The 17,341-nt window shown below is 43.0% G+C and overlaps 1 protein-coding gene across 1 annotated transcript; it reads left to right on the top strand.

The window, feature by feature from the left end:
- Window positions 1–44: 44 nt before the first annotated feature.
- On the top strand, window positions 45–14,442 carry GSTA5 (glutathione S-transferase alpha 5). The gene is made up of 7 exons (XM_009451454.5): window positions 45–81; window positions 5,303–5,419; window positions 8,533–8,584; window positions 9,775–9,907; window positions 11,861–12,002; window positions 13,154–13,285; window positions 14,174–14,442. Exons 2-7 carry the CDS (start codon window positions 5,333–5,335, stop codon window positions 14,294–14,296), a joined length of 669 nt encoding a protein of 222 aa, XP_009449729.2. The 5' UTR covers window positions 45–81; window positions 5,303–5,332; the 3' UTR covers window positions 14,297–14,442.
- The last annotated feature ends 2,899 nt before the right edge of the window (window positions 14,443–17,341 follow it).

Raw genomic sequence — 17,341 nt, 5'->3', positions numbered from 1 at the left:
TTGAAAGGAACAAAGAGCTTATAAATACATTAAGACCTGGAATTCAGTTGTCCAGCCACGACAGTGACAGCGTTTAACAAAGTAAGTACTGATCTTATAAATCTCTCTACATTGCCTCACACCCTCCTCTCTAGCCTCCTAGAAAAATACGCTAATATGTGTCCTTAGTACAAGGAAAAGTCTGTTTTTACTCATATTGTGCCATCTTGGTGTGTTTGGGTGACAGTTCAAGAATTGTTTATTTCTTTTCTGTTGGATACATCTTTACAGAAATGTAAAAATGAAGAATTTAGAAAACCAGGGCCTCAGAATTTAATGGTATGGGAAACAATGACATGAGGAGAAAAAAGAAATGGTAGCATTTTAAACAATCTGAGAATAATCAGTGCTGGAAGAAGTGGCAATGTATGCAAAAATTTATTTCTCTGTGTAAGTAGTCAACACACAATTGTTGTAAGTTGTGATCCTGTAATACTATATTGGCTGTGAAAATTCAAAACTAAGGTTTATTATAATTAGAATAAATTAGTTTGAATGTCAGGAGGACTAGATTCTAGTAGAGCCTCTGCCACTAATTAGCTTGACGACAAGTCATATTCTGTCTCTGGAGTACTACCAACTCATGGCCAATCTAGAGGATAGCTAAGAAAGAGGCTCTGACTGTTGATGCCCTTTGAACTGTGTAATTCTTTGAATGGAGATCTGTCCTGCCCACTCGAGGAGGTTTCTAAGTGTCCCTGCCCTCTACCTATCTGATTTGTAGCCCCCTCTCCCTCCCTGCAGATGTGACAACCCAAAATGTCTCTAGACCTTGCTCAATGTCCTCTGGAGCAGAGGAGCAAAATCCCCCTGGTTGAGAACCGTGGGACTACATGACTTCATGGGGCTAAGCAAGGCTACGTTACCGATGTGCCCCACTGCTTGGACATTCATTGAAAACTTCCTGTTAATCCAGGTGGACTGATTAGTGAATATCATTAACTTCTGTACAGGAGCTAAAAAGGAAAGAGAGAGAGAAACAGAGAGCCACCATATGACAGATTTGATATAAGTCTGGATTCATATAAAATCTTATTCCTTCTAGAGTTCTATGGACAAAATATAGAGATCTAGAGATATGGATAGACAGATAATAGATGATGAAGAGACAGACAGATTACAGACAGATGCATAGAACGATTGATAGATAAAATAATACATACATGGATGGGTAGACAGATAAGGATTATAAATAGATACGTATACATAGATTGTTGGTAGGTAAAATAATTAATGGATAGATAGATCAAAGAAAGAAGATCCATGGGCTACTCAATGTGTCCAGAGAGTCACCCATCTTCCAAGCACTGGGACAAGAGCAAACACCCATTGCTGAGTTCCTACTATGAATTTTTTGTACATTATCTCATTTAACTTTCTCAACAACCCTCAAAAGTAGAAATAACTACCTCTACTCTAAGAAGAGAAAATTGAAGCTCAGAGACTAAACAACCTACAGCTTTTATGAACCTTGTAATGGGAGGAGTCATGGTTTATCTCATTCTCCCTTCTCTCCGATAAGAAACAGTGTCATTGGGACCACCTCAGAGATGTAAGTCTTTTAATTTACTCCTGGAATTACCATAGCTTATATTCCTTTCAAATTAAGCCCATTTTTAATTGATGTAAATACAGTTATACTAGTCTTCAACTCACTCTGGATTTTAGGTTGTCAAAGTAGAGAAAGACACACTTTCATTACTTTTTTCTTCCAAGCAAGCCCCTGAAAAGTTGCTAAGAGTAAGAACTCATGAATTAGATGTTCCCCTCTCACCCTCTCCTTCCAACATTTAGTTGGCTAATATACCCTGAATAGAAAAATATAAAACAACATAATCAGACAGGAGCAGAGAGCCAGATTATGAGGTGGAGTGGAAAAGCTCTGGACCTGCAATCAGAAGGAGTTCAGGCTGACCCAACGCTCACCAAGTGTGCAGCATGAGATAGGTGCTTTAGCTTTCTGAAACTCAATGTGCCCATTGAATAGCTATTAGGAGCCATTTCCCAGGGTTGTTGCAGAAGGTAGACACACTCCCTAGATATTGACCATGAATGAGGAGCATGTGTGTGTGACCCATGGCAAATCCTTGAGCTCTCAGGTTCTCATTCTGTGTTGACCGAACAAAGCTCAACGGTAACCTCTGCCCCAGTCTTAGCCTGACCCTTGGAAACCTCATATTGAGAGGCGATATGTTAGTTATCAGCAGGAGTGTTGTGATAAAATGTTATGTAAGATAAAAATTCATTTCCTTTTGAAACATGATTCTCAATCAATGGCTAAGGGAGCTTAGTGTGGGGAGTGGAATCATGACACTGTGAACTCTAGTCCATAACAATTAAACAACCGCACCCCACACTTTTGTGTGAACTTCACTCTGCCTTTCTTTCTGCTGAATAATGATATTTGCATTTCCCAAGTTAGGAAAGTGCAACATCAAAATATCTAATCACAGAACAGGTGAGTTGATTCAGTATGATTTCAAAGAATTCTTTACTTTCCAAAGGCTAAACTATTGACTCCCACATTTTAAAATGTAGACATTTAAAAGATTTTGATGTCTATTTATGCAGCCAACAAACATATAAAAAAAGCTCATCATCACTGGTCATTAGAGAAATGCAAATCAAAATCACAATGAGATACCATCTCATGCCAGTTAGAATGGCGATCATTAAAAAGTCAGGAAACAACAGATGCTCGAGAGGATGTGGAGAAATAGCAACACTTTTACACTGTTGGTGGGAGTGTAAATTAGTTCAACCATTGTGGAAGACAGTGTGGCAATTCCTCAAGGATCTAGAACTAGAAATACTATTTGACCCAGCAATCCCATTTGGGTATATACTGGGTATATACCCAAAGGATTATAAATCATTCTACCACAAAGACACATGCACATGTATGTTTACTGCAGCCCTGTTCACAATAGCAAAGACTTGGAACCAACCCAAATGCCCGTCAATGATAGACTGGATAAAGAAATTGTGGCACATATACACCATGGAATACCATGCAGCCATAAAAAAGGATGAGTTCATGTCCTTTGCAGGGACATGGATGATGCTGGAAACCATCATTCTCAGTAAGCTATCACAAGAACAGAAAACAAAACACCACATGTTCTCACTCATAAGTGGGAGTTGACCAAGGAGAACACATGGTCACAGGGAGGGTAACATCACACACCAGGACCTATAGTGGGGTGGGGGCCTAGGGAAGGGATAGCATTAGGAGAAATACCTAATGTAGATGACGGGTTGAAGGGTGCAGCAAAGCAGCATGGCATGTGCATACCTATGTAACAAACCTGCATGTTTTGCACATGTACCCCAGAATTTAAAGTATAAAAAAAAGATTTTGATGTCTAAATTTAAGTCACACATACTTTTGTAGAAGTACATTAGTTGACGGCAGGTGCAGTGGCTCACGCCTGTAATTCCAGCACTTTGGAATGCTGAGGCAAGTGGATCTCCTGAGGTCAGGTGTTTGAGACCAGCCTGGCCAACATGCTGAAGCCCAGTCTCTACAAAAAATACAAAATTAGCCAGGTGTGGTGGCATGTGCTGGTAATCCAAGCTACTTGGGAGGCTGAGGCAGGAGAATCACTTGAAACTGGGAGGCTGAGTTTGCATGAGCTGAGATTGCGCCATAGCACTCCAGCCTGGGAAAAAAACAGTAAAACTCCATGTAAAAAAAAAAAAAATACATTAGTTGTTAAAGGCAAGTATATTTTTCTTCTAAACTCAACAATCACAAAACTTTGCAAGAAGAATTAATGTTTAATAACAGAGCTGGGGGTTTGGAGAGAAAATGCAACTGTTCCTAAGTCCTGGCACTGGAACTCCTGCTTTCAATGAGTCCTGTGTCCTTCCATTCACATTCATGATACAATTAGTTGCATCTGTCCCTGCAGCCACTGGTTTTCATTCTCTGATACTCTGCTATGTTCCACCTCCCAAACAGCCTGGGATAGAGCAAGGGCTATCAAACTTCACTGATGAGCCCAGTCAATTTCTCTCTAACCATTTACAATGAGCAAGTGAGCATGCACACATGCAAACATCCGTACACACAATATACAAATAACTGAAACTAACAACTCATCAAACATTACTTACCTTTCAACATGTCATGCTCACTGACATTTTCTATTCTTTTCTATTTCATTTTAAAAAGTAGTGGGCTTTCACAATCTACTGAAAGATTACCATGCATATTTCAGAAACACTAACATAGAAAATAAGACTCAGTCTTTAGCTTTTAATAGCAGTGAGTCTGCATCCCAGATCCACCACTTAATCTGGGTAAGTTACTTTAAAAACCTCAGTATCCTCGACTGTAAAATGAGAATAGCAACAGCCTTTCACCTTAGGTGATTTTTGTAGGACAAAATGAGAGAAGTTTAGAAGAATGGCCAGTGTATGACTGACGTTGAACAAATGCTAGCTCCTTCCATATCCTGCAAAGTTAATGCAGCAACATCTCTTTTGCCAGGTTATAAAACAAAATGCTGCCCACAGAGTTAAAATATAGAATGCCAAAAGAAGCAAGGGATTAGCATTCTCTGTTGAAAGGCTTTGGATCTTCTAGCTACAGTAAAACAAGTCTGAAGTCTAATTTCTGGTTTTGATCAAATGCAGTCTCACAGCCAGAGAGCTGAAGAGTGACTTAGCTCCCTGCCGGTCCTCCCTGTCAGTGACATCCTCTGGTTTCACAACCAGTTCATGGGTTCCCAGGGCCTTCACCCAGCTGGTTTCCAGGGGTGACTTCATTTTAGTCCTTGGTGTAGATATTCATGTCCATCACCAACCAGAGTGTGACTGTGAACATTGTATTTCTCTGATGTTCGATTTCATTAACTAAAAAATGGAGAAAACAACCATTTCATGGGACTATAAGGAGGGTTAAAGATATAAAATATTGAAAGGGACTAGCATTGAGGAAGGATCACTACGAAGTTTTCAATAAATATTAGTTCTTGAATTCTTCCTCTTCCCATTAACTCCTATACATGTATTTTTACCACATACTCTCACCTCTTAGGCTGCCAAGAAAAGTCACAGGTAAACAATGAAGACTTGAGACTGATTTGAGGTTGGCCACTGCTGGGTAACAATTTGAGCCAAGAAAACATTCCGGGAACTGCTTCAACCCAGTCATGAAGAAGGCAGGTTCTTCTTAAGCATTGTTTGTGGTTTTCAACCACACATCCTAAAGTACATTTTTGATTCTATCGTTTCAATTATTCATTCATTCATTCAGGCTTAGAGAAACCTCCAGGAGACTGCTATCATGGCAGAGAAGCCCAAGCTCCACTACTCCAATGCACGGGGCAGAATGGAGTCCATCCGGTGGCTCCTGGCTGCAGCTGGAGTAGAGGTAGGTTCTGAGTTAGGTCATCTTAAGTTGGATTTAAAATTGCATTAGCACATACTTTTCCCACAGAAACTATGCAATGATTACTTACTGAAGCATTGTGCCTTAAATAAAAATGGACTGTAATTAAGAAAAAGATGAATAGATTTGACCTAAAAATTGTTAAAATTTCTTCTCATCTAAGAGCATACATGTTAAAATACAATTAAGAAACTAATCAAAAAGTGTAGAACTTAAGTGGATTAGAATTTAAACAAACTGTAAAAAATAATTTATGGCATTAGAAACATGAATATTGACTGAATATTTGATGACATGAAATAATTATTGTTAATATTTCATGTGTGATAATGTACTATGATTATCTTTAGAATAGTTTATGTGTTTTAGGAAAACACATTGAAGTATTTAAGGATTAATCATATGGATCTGGGATTTCTTTGGAATTATTACAAAAGGAGAAGTAGGTGGGCATAAATATAACTTCATATTGGTTTTGGTTGATAATTATTGATTCTAGGTAGAAATATAAGGAGAATTTTTATGCTTTTCTGTTTATTTTTATTCATGTTCATAATTTCCACAACAAAAAAATAAAAATACGTAATATTAAAAAATGTCAGTAGTTAGAGATAAAATGCAAACTATAAATGAGAGGTGTAAGGGAGTGGATTGTAACAAACTACCTATTAAAGACTGACTACATTCACAGCAATTATTTGTTGAGCACTTATTAATTCCAGGTTCTGTACTAGGTCATGGAGATAGACAGTGAACAAGACAGACACAGTCCCTGCCCTGGGGCGGCCTACATGTCTATGAGGATGCAGACAAGTAAACACGTGGTTAAAATGAGGCGTGGAGGCTTCTAGAACACCCAAGCATTCCCCAGTGTTACCAGGTCATCCTCCCAGTGTTTGAGGAGGAAATGCTGGGAGGTGTCTGTGGGACTCCGCTGAGTGCTGCCCTCTAGAGGTGTCACTGAGAAAAACACTTCCCAGTCCAGAACAGAGTCCTTCAGCGACTGCCTGAGGGTTTTCCTGGGAAGTGAGTCATGGACAAACAGGAGATCTTGTCCCTCGGGTGGCAGCAGAAAAGGGGGGTTTCAGGTGAGGTGGCGTCCTGTGAAGGGAACTTCTAGCGCGCACCTTCAGCCTCACAGCGCCGTGTGGACCTGAGCCTCGGAACGGTACTTTGTGCGTTGCTTCACGAAGGCTTGGGACTTTAGCCTCACCCTTTCTCAGTTCTATGAAGAAATAAGCACATAAGAAATCCAAACACTATCATTCTAGGTTGTTTCCTTTGTACAAATGAATACCCTGTTTCACTGTCACCCAGACATCAGCTCTGCTGCTCAGGGATGTGTTCAGAGCCCGGGTAGGAAGAGTTCAGCAGGAGGGAGGGAGGGGCAAGGCTGCGAGGAACCCAGGTTCCCAGGTCTCCATCCAGCCTGACTGAAGGCGGGGGCAGGGTTGACTGCAGACCTTGCTCAGGCTTCTGGGGTCTCAGTGCCCTAAGGCTGATGATCACAACCCAGTCCTCACATCCCACTTGCCAACCCCACCCCACCTTGGCTACCCTCCTTCCTGGACCACCCACCTTTCCTTAGGTTTGTCCTGAACTGGATGCCTTATTAATTGCTGGCACACACCCCCATGACCTCTAGATCCTGGTCCTGTGTGATCATAGATCCACAACAAATTCTGTTCCATGGAGCAAGCCAGAAACCCCCAAATTCCTGATCTTTCACCATAAAGAACTCCATTAAAGTATAATTAGCCACTGGAAACACCGCTACTATTTATTACTTGATGTATGTGGGTCAGGCCCTGTATCATGCATTTTGAAACATTACAAAATTCCATTTAAGAAAATATTATATTCCCATTTTGCAGATTAAGAATCTAAGGCTTGAAGATTTTAAGCAATAATTCCTAGATCACACAGCTATTTTGAGGCAGAGTCAAGATTGGAACCAGATCATAACAACATTGAAATCCAGAAAACCTTGATAACTTTTGCTTAGACTTTTGGTTTGATAGATTCTGCCTATTTAAGTCAACTGCATCATTATGTAATAACTGAATTTCATATCTGTATTAAATACCTGCAACCACTCATAGCTTCTGGTCAGATTGAGACAGCCTTGTTGCTGGCTGCCATTTCCACCAAAGTGACTTGTCTCAGGACGAGGTGGAATTTACTCCAACGTTTAAGTTACTGGATGTAGATCAAGAACTAAGTATAGTTTCAAAATTCTAAACATAACTTATATTTAATGAGCAGTTACTATACACCTGCTACTTTTCTAAGTGCTTTGCATGACCTTGTAATTTAATCTTGATATCAGCCTATACCATAGGTGCCGTAAGTATACCCATTTCATAGATTAGCATACTCAGACACAGAGAGTTTCAGTAACATGTCCAAAGTCAAGAAGCCAGTACATGAAAATGGTGATATTGAACCCACAAAACCACATCAGAAACCAGAGGTTTTCATGAAAAATAATGTTAGCGTGGGACTCTAATTCCTTTATTAAATTGAGAATTTTACCCTATTGGGTCCCATGTACTTCAGAAGAGAAAATTATATTTGCAAGTGTTAAAGCTGTGCAACAGCTGCAACCTATTTCACCCTTAGCAGCGTTCCTGAAAAGTGGGGTGATATAAATTATAGCAGAGGCTCCTTGGTGGCAGAATATTTGATGGCCATTAGCCCATGGCATACCCTACACTGGGGACACACAAGTTGTGGTCTGATCTCACCTGGAGACACAGGCTTTCCTAAGATATGACAACACCATAACTAGGAGAACTGCTCAGTGCCTTCTTTCCAGTGATGTCCCCTCTCAAAACATGACCTAATCATAGACATTCATGAGAACAGGGTGGCTGTGAACTAAAAGACTGAGCAGCTACGTGCTGTGACCCATGCACTTTTCTCAATGAATTAGGTCTAAATTCCCAAATGGCCATTACCAGCCCCCTCTGTGTATCCTGCAAAACTCAGAAATCTTATATTCTCCAAATCATACACGAGATAGGGGCCATTCAACATCACAAGTCTATAACAGAATTAACTAAGAAGAACACATTTACTGTTTCTGCTTCCAGTTTGAAGAGAAATTTCTAGAATCTGCAGAAGATTTGGACAAGTTAAGAAATGGTAAGATCAATCTCTAAGTAACTCTGATGAGGGTTTCTAGTAGAAGGTACAGAGGAACGTTGAGCAGCCGGGAATGCCTATGTGTGTGGGGGGTGATATTTAGTCACGGTGGAGAGGGAGAAAGTGGTTAAAATGGAAGGGATGTGGCTCCTTGATCAGGTCTGGCAACTCTCTCCAAGCTAAAAGGACCAGACCTCTCAGAGTATTTGTTAGAGGAATGATATCCCGCCCCCGGGGAAAGCCCTTTTTCTGTTTTCATGCTTGGGGGACCGTCAGTGAGCTGTGGTTATCAGCACAGGATCCCATAGAGCCCTCCCCATCCAAGCACACGCAAGAACATGCGCTAGATGAAAGGAGGAGAAATCAACGTGGCCATTGCCTTGAGGTTTTTCGTTCATGGGGGGGCGTGACAAAGTAGCACTGTGGCACTATTGCAGGCTTTGAAGAGCAGAAAAGGGGACCCTTACATTAAAAACCTCTCAGAACCTGCCTTAAATGTCACAAACACCATGAGACTTACCCTGCGAACTTCCCATTTTAAATGGCACCCTGTTGCCAGTCCTACTGTAATTTGTCCCAACCTCTTCCTAAAATATCCATGAAGATAAATCAACACAAAAAATACAAGAGTCCTACTATGTATCTGGAGGGGAAATAAAAACAAAAATGAAGTAACAGGATAAAAAGTAAAAGGAAGCTTCTTAAGAAAAAGAAGAACTACAGGAAACTTTTTTAAAATGTTGTTTGGGCCGGGTATGGTGGCTCATGCCTGTAATCCCAGCTCTTTAAGAGGCTGAGGCGGGTGGATCATTTGAGGTCAGGAGTTCGAGACCAGTTTGGCCAACATGATGAGATCACATCTCTACTAAAAATACAAAAATTAGCTGGGTATGTTGGCGCATGCCTGTAATCCCAGCTACTCAGGAGGCTGAGGTAGGAGAATTGCTTGAACCCAGGAGGCAGAGGTTACAGTGAGCTGAGATCGTCCCACTGCACTCCAGCCTGGGCGACAGAGTGAGACTCTGTCTCAAAAAACAAAACAAGGAAAAAAGTTGTTTCAAGTGAAATCTTACCAGGCAATAATTTCTTTTTCATTTCACAAATTTAGTCATTTCCATAACCATTTTTTTCATCCCGAAAGGGTGGGTTTCATAGACACTTCATATTCCTTTTTTTTTCTTCTTTCTAAGATGGGAGTTTGCTGTTCCAGCAAGTACCAATGGTTGAGATTGACGGGATGAAGCTGGTGCAGACCAGAGCCATTCTTAACTACATTGCCAGCAAATACAACCTTTATGGGAAAGACATGAAGGAGAGAGCCCTGTATGGTATATTTTCTGTTCTTCCATCCACAGAGAACACAGAGTGATTTAAGTCCTTCTTTGAGTGGGTGGGACCATGGCAGGGCATCATGACCAGCAGCAGGCTGGGTCTTGGTGATGCACACTGAGGTCCAGTATTGCAGAGTCCCATGGAGATGAGGGAACAGTGAACATGGGGAGGGTTCAGGCGAGGGTGATTTTAGAGGAGGATGCAGTCCATGGATCCTGCAACCTGACGGAGGTTTCCAAACACTCATAAACCCTATGAACTGAGGAGGATGGGGAATCATGATTCGGGTACTCAGAACTTCAGAGGCTAGACTCCAGCCAACAGCGTAGGGCAAGGCATAGAATGTCTGAGAGTCTGTAGATGAAGGCCTGGGGAGGGAAGGCTGCAAATAAGCTGAATCTCAGGTCCCCGTAATTCCAAGAATCATGACCAGGAACCTAAATTACCAACCAATTATATGGACTAGAACACTTGAGCAGGGCTAGTAGAGGCTGGTGCCCAGGATGCTGGGGTTACCTTGACACGTGGATAGAAGGCTGAAACAGCCAGATTGATTCAATACCAACAAAGCCAAGGGGTCTCCTCTCTGTTGTGATGACACTGCATAATTACAAATAAATCCTGAATGGAACTGTTGGCAGCTCCACAAAAACTTTAACATAGTATTACCAATGACCCAGCAGTTGCTCTAGTAGGCATATCCCCAAACAATCAAAAATACATCCACACTAAATTTTTTACATAAATGAACAATGCAAATAACAATATTCATAGTATTCAAAAAGTGGAAACAACCCAAATATCCATCAATCAATCAATGGAGGAGAAAAAAATGCCTTAGCCATGCAATGGAAAGATATTTGGTCATAAAAGGAATGAAGTACCAATGCATGCTACAAGATGGTTAAACAATAAAGACATGTTACATAAAATACACAAGACACAGAAGGCCAAGTATTATAGGATTCTTTTTGTATGAAATGTCCAGATATTCAAATCCATAGAGGTGGCAAGTAGATTAGTGGTTGCCTGGAGGTAAAGGAGTGGGGCTTGGAGATAAATGAAGAATACCACTAATGGTACAGATGTCCTTATCAGGGTGATAAGAATAATTCTGGAATTAGACTGTGATGATTTTTACAGAATTCTGTGAATCCACCAAAAACCACTCAATAGTGTAATTTAACAGGTTGCAATTACAGTATGTGAACATACGTCAATAAAGGTCTTGTTTTAAAAAGTATTGTGAAACTCTAGTTTGACACAAAAGAAGAAAAGTTTGCACTGGTTGTAATTGTATAGAGAATTTCACCGGGGAAGGGGATTCTTAGGTGGGGTCTCAGGAAAGGCACACATGGCTAGAGTTAGGCAACAGCACATGGAGAGGGCTGTAGAAATGTGTTTCATGGGTGTAATTGGAAGAACTGCTAATATGGGGCACAGGAGCCCTGGGAGCTGTAAAATGATGAGAGAGGACAAGAAATATGGCTGAGATGGCTGTGCCAGGGATTCTTTTAGGATTACTTAGAGGGCAGGTCTTTGGCCAGTTGACTCACACTAAGTTCATGCACAGAACAAGCCACAATTGAGATGATAAATCCTGGCACAGCATCAGTGGGTACTGGCAGTGATTCCACCAATTTCTCTCATGACTGTGACCACCGATGCTCTTTTTCCTGTATTAGGTCATGTGTGTAACAAAATTTTGAGATCTATCTACCTTGATAGGTTGTTTTAGGAAATAAATGTTAATATACCTGTAAAAATCAGAACCTAATGACTATATACCTGTAAAACTCAGAGCATAATGACTAGAGTATAAAAGGCACTAACTGGAGGTGAATTACTTTGCCACCATCTGACCCTCTATTCTCTTAGGTTTTTATAAACCTATAAAATCTAAGGCAAAAGGCATGTGATGGTTTGGTTGTTTTTGTCTTTCAGGATTGATATGTACACAGAAGGTATAGTAGATTTGACTGAAATGATCGTTCTTCTGCTCGTATGTCAACCAGAGGAAAGAGATGCCAAGACCACCTTGGTCAAAGAGAAAATAAAAAATCGCTACTTCCCTGCCTTTGAAAAAGTAAGTGAAGCTGTTCAATGTTTAGGGGAACTGAGTTTAGACACCAGTAGAAAAATAGTGGGTGGGCATTCCTGAGGCCACTGACCTTCACTTTCAGTGAGACTTCATGAACACCAAGGCAGCACTCTGACTCTCAAGGCATTTTATGCAAATAGACTTGGAGGAACAATTGTACCACTTATACCCAAGCTATGATTTTCCAGTAAAATTTTAATTTACTAGACCCCAACATGAAATTCTCTGTTCAACAAAATTTCATATTCATAAGTAGAACGTGGGCTGTGGAAGGCTCTGGATCACACTGGAGGTTGCTGTTGAATCTATGGAACCCCACGGACTTTGATGGAAGAAGAACATGATGAAAGTGATCCATCAGAAAATATTCTGGCAACCTGTGTAGGAAGACAGGAGACCAATTGCCCAACCAGAGAATATTGCAGTGTTTCAGGGATCAGTATTTTTTAAAAGGAGAGTGACTGTGGGATGCAGAGGAAGATTCTTTAAAATGCATTTTATAGTAAGTTGCAGACATCAGTGCAGTCCACCCCTAAACACTTCAGCTTGCAAATTATAACAGAGTGCCGGTTAGGAACCAGAGTCGATGCTGTAAGAAACATGATGAATTCAGGTTCACCCAGGTTTACTTCAGAACCCAGGGAGATAGAGCAGGGAATGAGGAGAGCAGACAAGGACAAATGAGGACTCTGAAATAGTCTCCTTCTGGGGGAAGAGTGTTGTCATGAAGGTGGAGTCATTGCCCAAGGGAGATTGGAGAGGGAGGGAGCAGAATGTAGAGCCATGTCCTGAATGTGAGGGCTCCACGCTGTAGGGCCTGGGGCAGACAGAACATGTGGCGGCAGGTGCTAAGTCCTTGGCGCATGTGAAAGAAGCAAGCTGGGTGGGTCGTGTAGACACCATAGTGATGTGGATGAGAAGAGAAAATGGTAGCCTGGCCTCCAACCAAGCAGTGAGCAGAGTTACAGTTCTTACTCTCTCATTCATTCAGATAATGTGGAGAAAGCTTGGGATTTCTGCACCCATGCAATAAGGCAACAGAGGTGGGGAAAGTCAGGGTGGAGAGGCTCTGAAAGAAGCAGGGGTCCCAGCCTGGGTGAGCATGTGTTCCTGATCTGATTCCTCCCATTCTCCAGGTCTTAAAGAGCCAGGGACAAGACTACCTTGTTGGCAACAAGCTGAGCCGGGCTGACATTCACCTGGTGGAACTTCTCTACTACGTGGAAGAGCTTGACTCGAGTCTTATCTCCAGCTTCCCTCTGCTGAAGGTGACCCATTTCACAGCCCAGAGAGACAGCCCCACATCTCTTATATTGGGATCTCATATCTGGGCCCTGGGACTGACCATGTTTTGACCCCACCCTTCTCCAGCCCTTCAGTGCCCCCAAGGTCTCCAAAATGAGCTTCCAGGCTCCAATTTTGAGGAATGAAAACACTTTTGTTCTGGAAAGGAAATTTGTGGTGCATGCTACCCCATGAAGAGTATTTTGCCTTTTATCATGGAAAGGACCCAGCGCCCAGCAGCTCTTTCCATCCCTCTATTTCAATGTGGTTTCTGTTCCTGAGTTCTCTGTGATGTCCTTTATCCCACATGTGCCCTTGTCTTCCCACATTGAGTTGGTCTGAGCAGAGCCCTTTCCATCTGGTTTCCTCCCTGGGCTCCGGCTCCTTTTGTCAAACATTGTGGTCCTCTCTGCACAGCTCTCCCAGCACTCTGCCCCCCACACTGTATCTCTCACTGAGAAAAGGTGGTCCCATGGTTTGTGTTTAATGTTTTCTATAACATTTTCCTTTCCAACTCATTTCCCCATAGTTTTACTTCTGCTTAGAGACTGACCTGTGTTGATATCTCACAGGCACATTGATTTTTCTTGTCTTATACGAGAGCCACAAATCTATAGGATTAATATGTAAGGAGAAAGATAGGGATGACTGAACTGATTAAAACTTCAAGACATCTTTGGGGAAAATAAAGTGAGCTACATGTTATTCCTCTTATCTTCATTTCGCACTGGGTGCCTGTTTCTGCCTCCATGCTGGTACTCATGGAGGGGACTCGCTTGGTCTTTGGCACGAGGGGCTCAGATTCCCTGGGTCATCTTAATGATGGTGGCAGGCCTTGGCTTCACTCTGAGGCTGTGCTTTGTGGATTACAGGCCCTGAAAACCAGAATCAGCAACCTGCCCACGGTGAAGAAGTTTCTGCAGCCTGGCAGCCAGAGAAAGCCTCCCATGGATGAGAAATCTTTAGAAGAAGCAAGGAAGATTTTCAGGTTTTAATAAAGCAGCCATGGAGGCCAAGAATATGCCAGACCAATATTCTACAGTTTGCAACAATGAAGTGCTTTACCTAAGTGTGGATTGCGCCTCTTGTAAAGCTAATAAACTCTTTCCAATTACATGCTAATTAAATAATAAATAACTCTTATTTGTCAACTTAGCTAAAATTGGTTTGTTTTCATTAGGATCTGATATGAATTCAGATTTCTAATCTCCTCCTAACCTACCACTTTCTTGGAAGTAAAAATTTGGTAAAAAAGAAGAAACTACAGATTTTGTGGTTTGTTTGACTTTTCCAAGAATTGTCCTGTAACATTTGTCATACAATCTATTAAAATGCCAACGTAGAAATGCACTTCTGACATTCTCAGGTATGTACAGGAGAAGAGTTACCATCCTGGGTAATGGCATAAAGACATTTTCTTCTTTTCCTGGACAGTCATTTTATTTCTGATAAAAGCGTTTTTTCTTATGCATTTGCAAAACAACCATTCTGTGTGCTGTGGATCCCTCAGTTTTCTAGGAGGTGATGAAATATTGAAGAGCAAACAGACCCACCCTCTGCTCTCAGGCCACCCTGTTGTCCCTTACAGTGCGTGTGCTCCTGGCTCATCCTCACTCTGCTCCTTAAGGCTCTGTGGGGGCCACCGTCATGAACATTCCCTCAGTTCCCTCAGTGCCACTCAGGCCTGGGCTGCCAAGATACAGATGGTATATTTGAATTACATTTAAGTAACTACTATAGCAAAATCATTTTTCGGTGGTGTGTCATTGTGCCAGAGTGCTTAGATGAGGAGTGCTTTCTAGCTCCACCCACATACTGGGCCTATAATGTTAATCTTCCCTGGGATACCCGGGCTTCTGCAATTTGAGCTCTCCTGTTAGAATGAGCTTCCCCACAGTTGGCAGAGGTGGTTGAGGCAGCAGACAGACACAGGCTTCCTACCTGTAGCTTCACTTTGCTCTAGTCTCTTCTCCACTTACAACCAGCGTAGCTTTTCTAAAATACAAATTGGAAAAAAAAAATCACAGAATTCTGCAGTGAGTCCTGACTGCATATAGAAGGTATCCTCACACCTGTCCTCACTCCTTGATCTCCAGCCCAATCCACCCTCTGAGCATGGTGGGGCCTCTTGCTTTCCTGCCTGGGTGCATTTGCTAGCCCTGCCTGGCAAGCTCCTTCCCAGTGGACACACTTAACACTACCTCATTGCTTCCCAGGAGCGCCGGGCTGTCCTCTGCCCTCCACCGGGCCCCAGTGAGCCTCTAATAACACCTGAGGGCTACTATGTCTGCTCCCTTGTACTGTGAGCTTGTGGTGTGGGGCTTGGCTTGCTGGGTCCCCAGTGCTTCATCACCAATGGACAATGACATCTGCACAGACCCATACACAGCTCTATGCACCTCCAGAACCTGGGTATATGAGAGTGGGCTTTGAGAACTCACAAACCCCCACACACTCTACCTGACTGTCTCTATTCTTTCATTAATTTCTAGAAAACTGGACTCATATCCCTCAAATGCTTTGTAAGGACCTTGCTTGGATGCTGACCAAAATAAACAAACTACTAAGAAATTTTTATGGGACACATGAACTAGAATGCTGAAACTTTGATGAAATTAAGAAATTATAGAATTTTAATATGATAGATTATCATAATAAACATAATCATAGTGTGATTGTGTTTAGAAAGGAAATTCTTCCTTGCTAGAGAAGAATACTAGCATTTACAGATGAAATGATATGCTATCTGGGATTTGCTTGAAAAGAATCCCCTGGTAGTGGAGGGAGTACATGGGAGTTTGTATCATTTTCTTGTGGCTCTTCTCACAGATTCCTACAAACTACAAACTGGGTGGCTTGAAACAACAGAAATGCATTTTCTTACAATTCTGAAGGCCAGAAGTCTGAAGTCAGGGTGCGAGTAGGGCCACATTGCCTTGAAAGTTCTAGGGAACAATCCTTCCCTGCCTCCTATAACTTCTGGGGGCTCTTGGCATTTCTGGACTTTCACGGATCGTGGCCACATCACTCTACTTTCTGCCTAGGGCTTCCAGCACCTCACCCTCTGCGTGTCTGTGTCTTCTGTTCTCTATGTTGCAGGTGAGAGGTGACAACGTGCTAGCAGCCCTCGCTTGCTCTCGGCGCCTCTTTGGCCTCGGTGTCCACTCTGGCCACCCTTGAGAAGCTCTTCAGCCTACCGCTGTACTGTAGGAGCCCCTCCCTGGGCTGGCCAAGGCCGGAGCCGGCTCCCTCTGCTTGAGGGGAGGTGTGGAGGGGGAGGCGCAGGTGGAAACCAGGGCTGCACGCAATGCTCACGGGCCAACCCGAGTTCCGGGTGGGGGCAGGCTTGGCAGACCCCACACTCAGAGTGGGCCGCCTGGCCCTGGGCAGTGAGGGGCATAGCACCTGGGCCAGCAGCAGCAGAGGGTGCGCCAGGTCCCCCAACAGTGCTGGCCCGCCTGTGCCGCGCTCGATTTCTGGCCAGGCCTCAGCCACCTCCCTGCACGGCAGGGCTCGGGACGTGCAGCCCGCCATTTCTGAACCTCCCTCCCCACCCCCGCCCCCTGCCCCCACGGGCTCCCACCCACTGGAGCCTCCCTGATGGGCACTGCCCCCTGCTCCGTGGCTCCCAGTCACATCGACCGCCCAAGGGCTGAGGAGTGCGGGCACGGGGCGCAGGACTGGCGGGCAGCTCTGCCCATGGCCCCAGCACAGGATTCACTAGGGGAAGCCAGCTGGGCTCCTGAGTCGTGTGGGGACTTGGAGAACTTTTATGTCTAGCTAGGAGACTTGGAGAACTTTTATGTCTAGCTGGAGGATTGTATATCCACCAATCAGCACTCTGTCTAGCTCAAGGTTTGTGGATGCACCCATCAGCCCTCTGTATTTAGCTAATCTGGTGGGGACTTGGAGAACTTTTGTGTCTAGCTAGGGGATTGTAAACGCACCAATCAGCACTCTGTATCTAGCTAATCTGGTGGGGACTTGGAGAAGTTTTATGTCTAGCTAAAGGATTGTAAATGCACCAATCAGCATTCTGT

Source organism: Pan troglodytes, chromosome 5 (genome assembly GCF_028858775.2).
Source record: "Pan troglodytes isolate AG18354 chromosome 5, NHGRI_mPanTro3-v2.0_pri, whole genome shotgun sequence".
NCBI classification, from domain to species: Eukaryota; Metazoa; Chordata; class Mammalia; order Primates; family Hominidae; genus Pan; species Pan troglodytes.
The sequence above is the reverse complement of the archived record's forward strand: the minus strand, read 5'-3'. Positions and strand labels throughout refer to the sequence as shown.

Bases quoted from the DNA above. Each gene is read 5' to 3' on its own strand.
- GSTA5 (XM_009451454.5), top strand. From the start codon at position 5,333: ATGGCAGAGAAGCCCAAGCTCCACTACTCCAATGCACGGGGCAGAATG. The intron at 9,908-11,860 runs GTATGGTATATT...TTTGTCTTTCAG, and splicing joins GACATGAAGGAGAGAGCCCT to GATTGATATGTACACAGAAG. The intron at 12,003-13,153 runs GTAAGTGAAGCT...CCCATTCTCCAG, and splicing joins ACTTCCCTGCCTTTGAAAAA to GTCTTAAAGAGCCAGGGACA.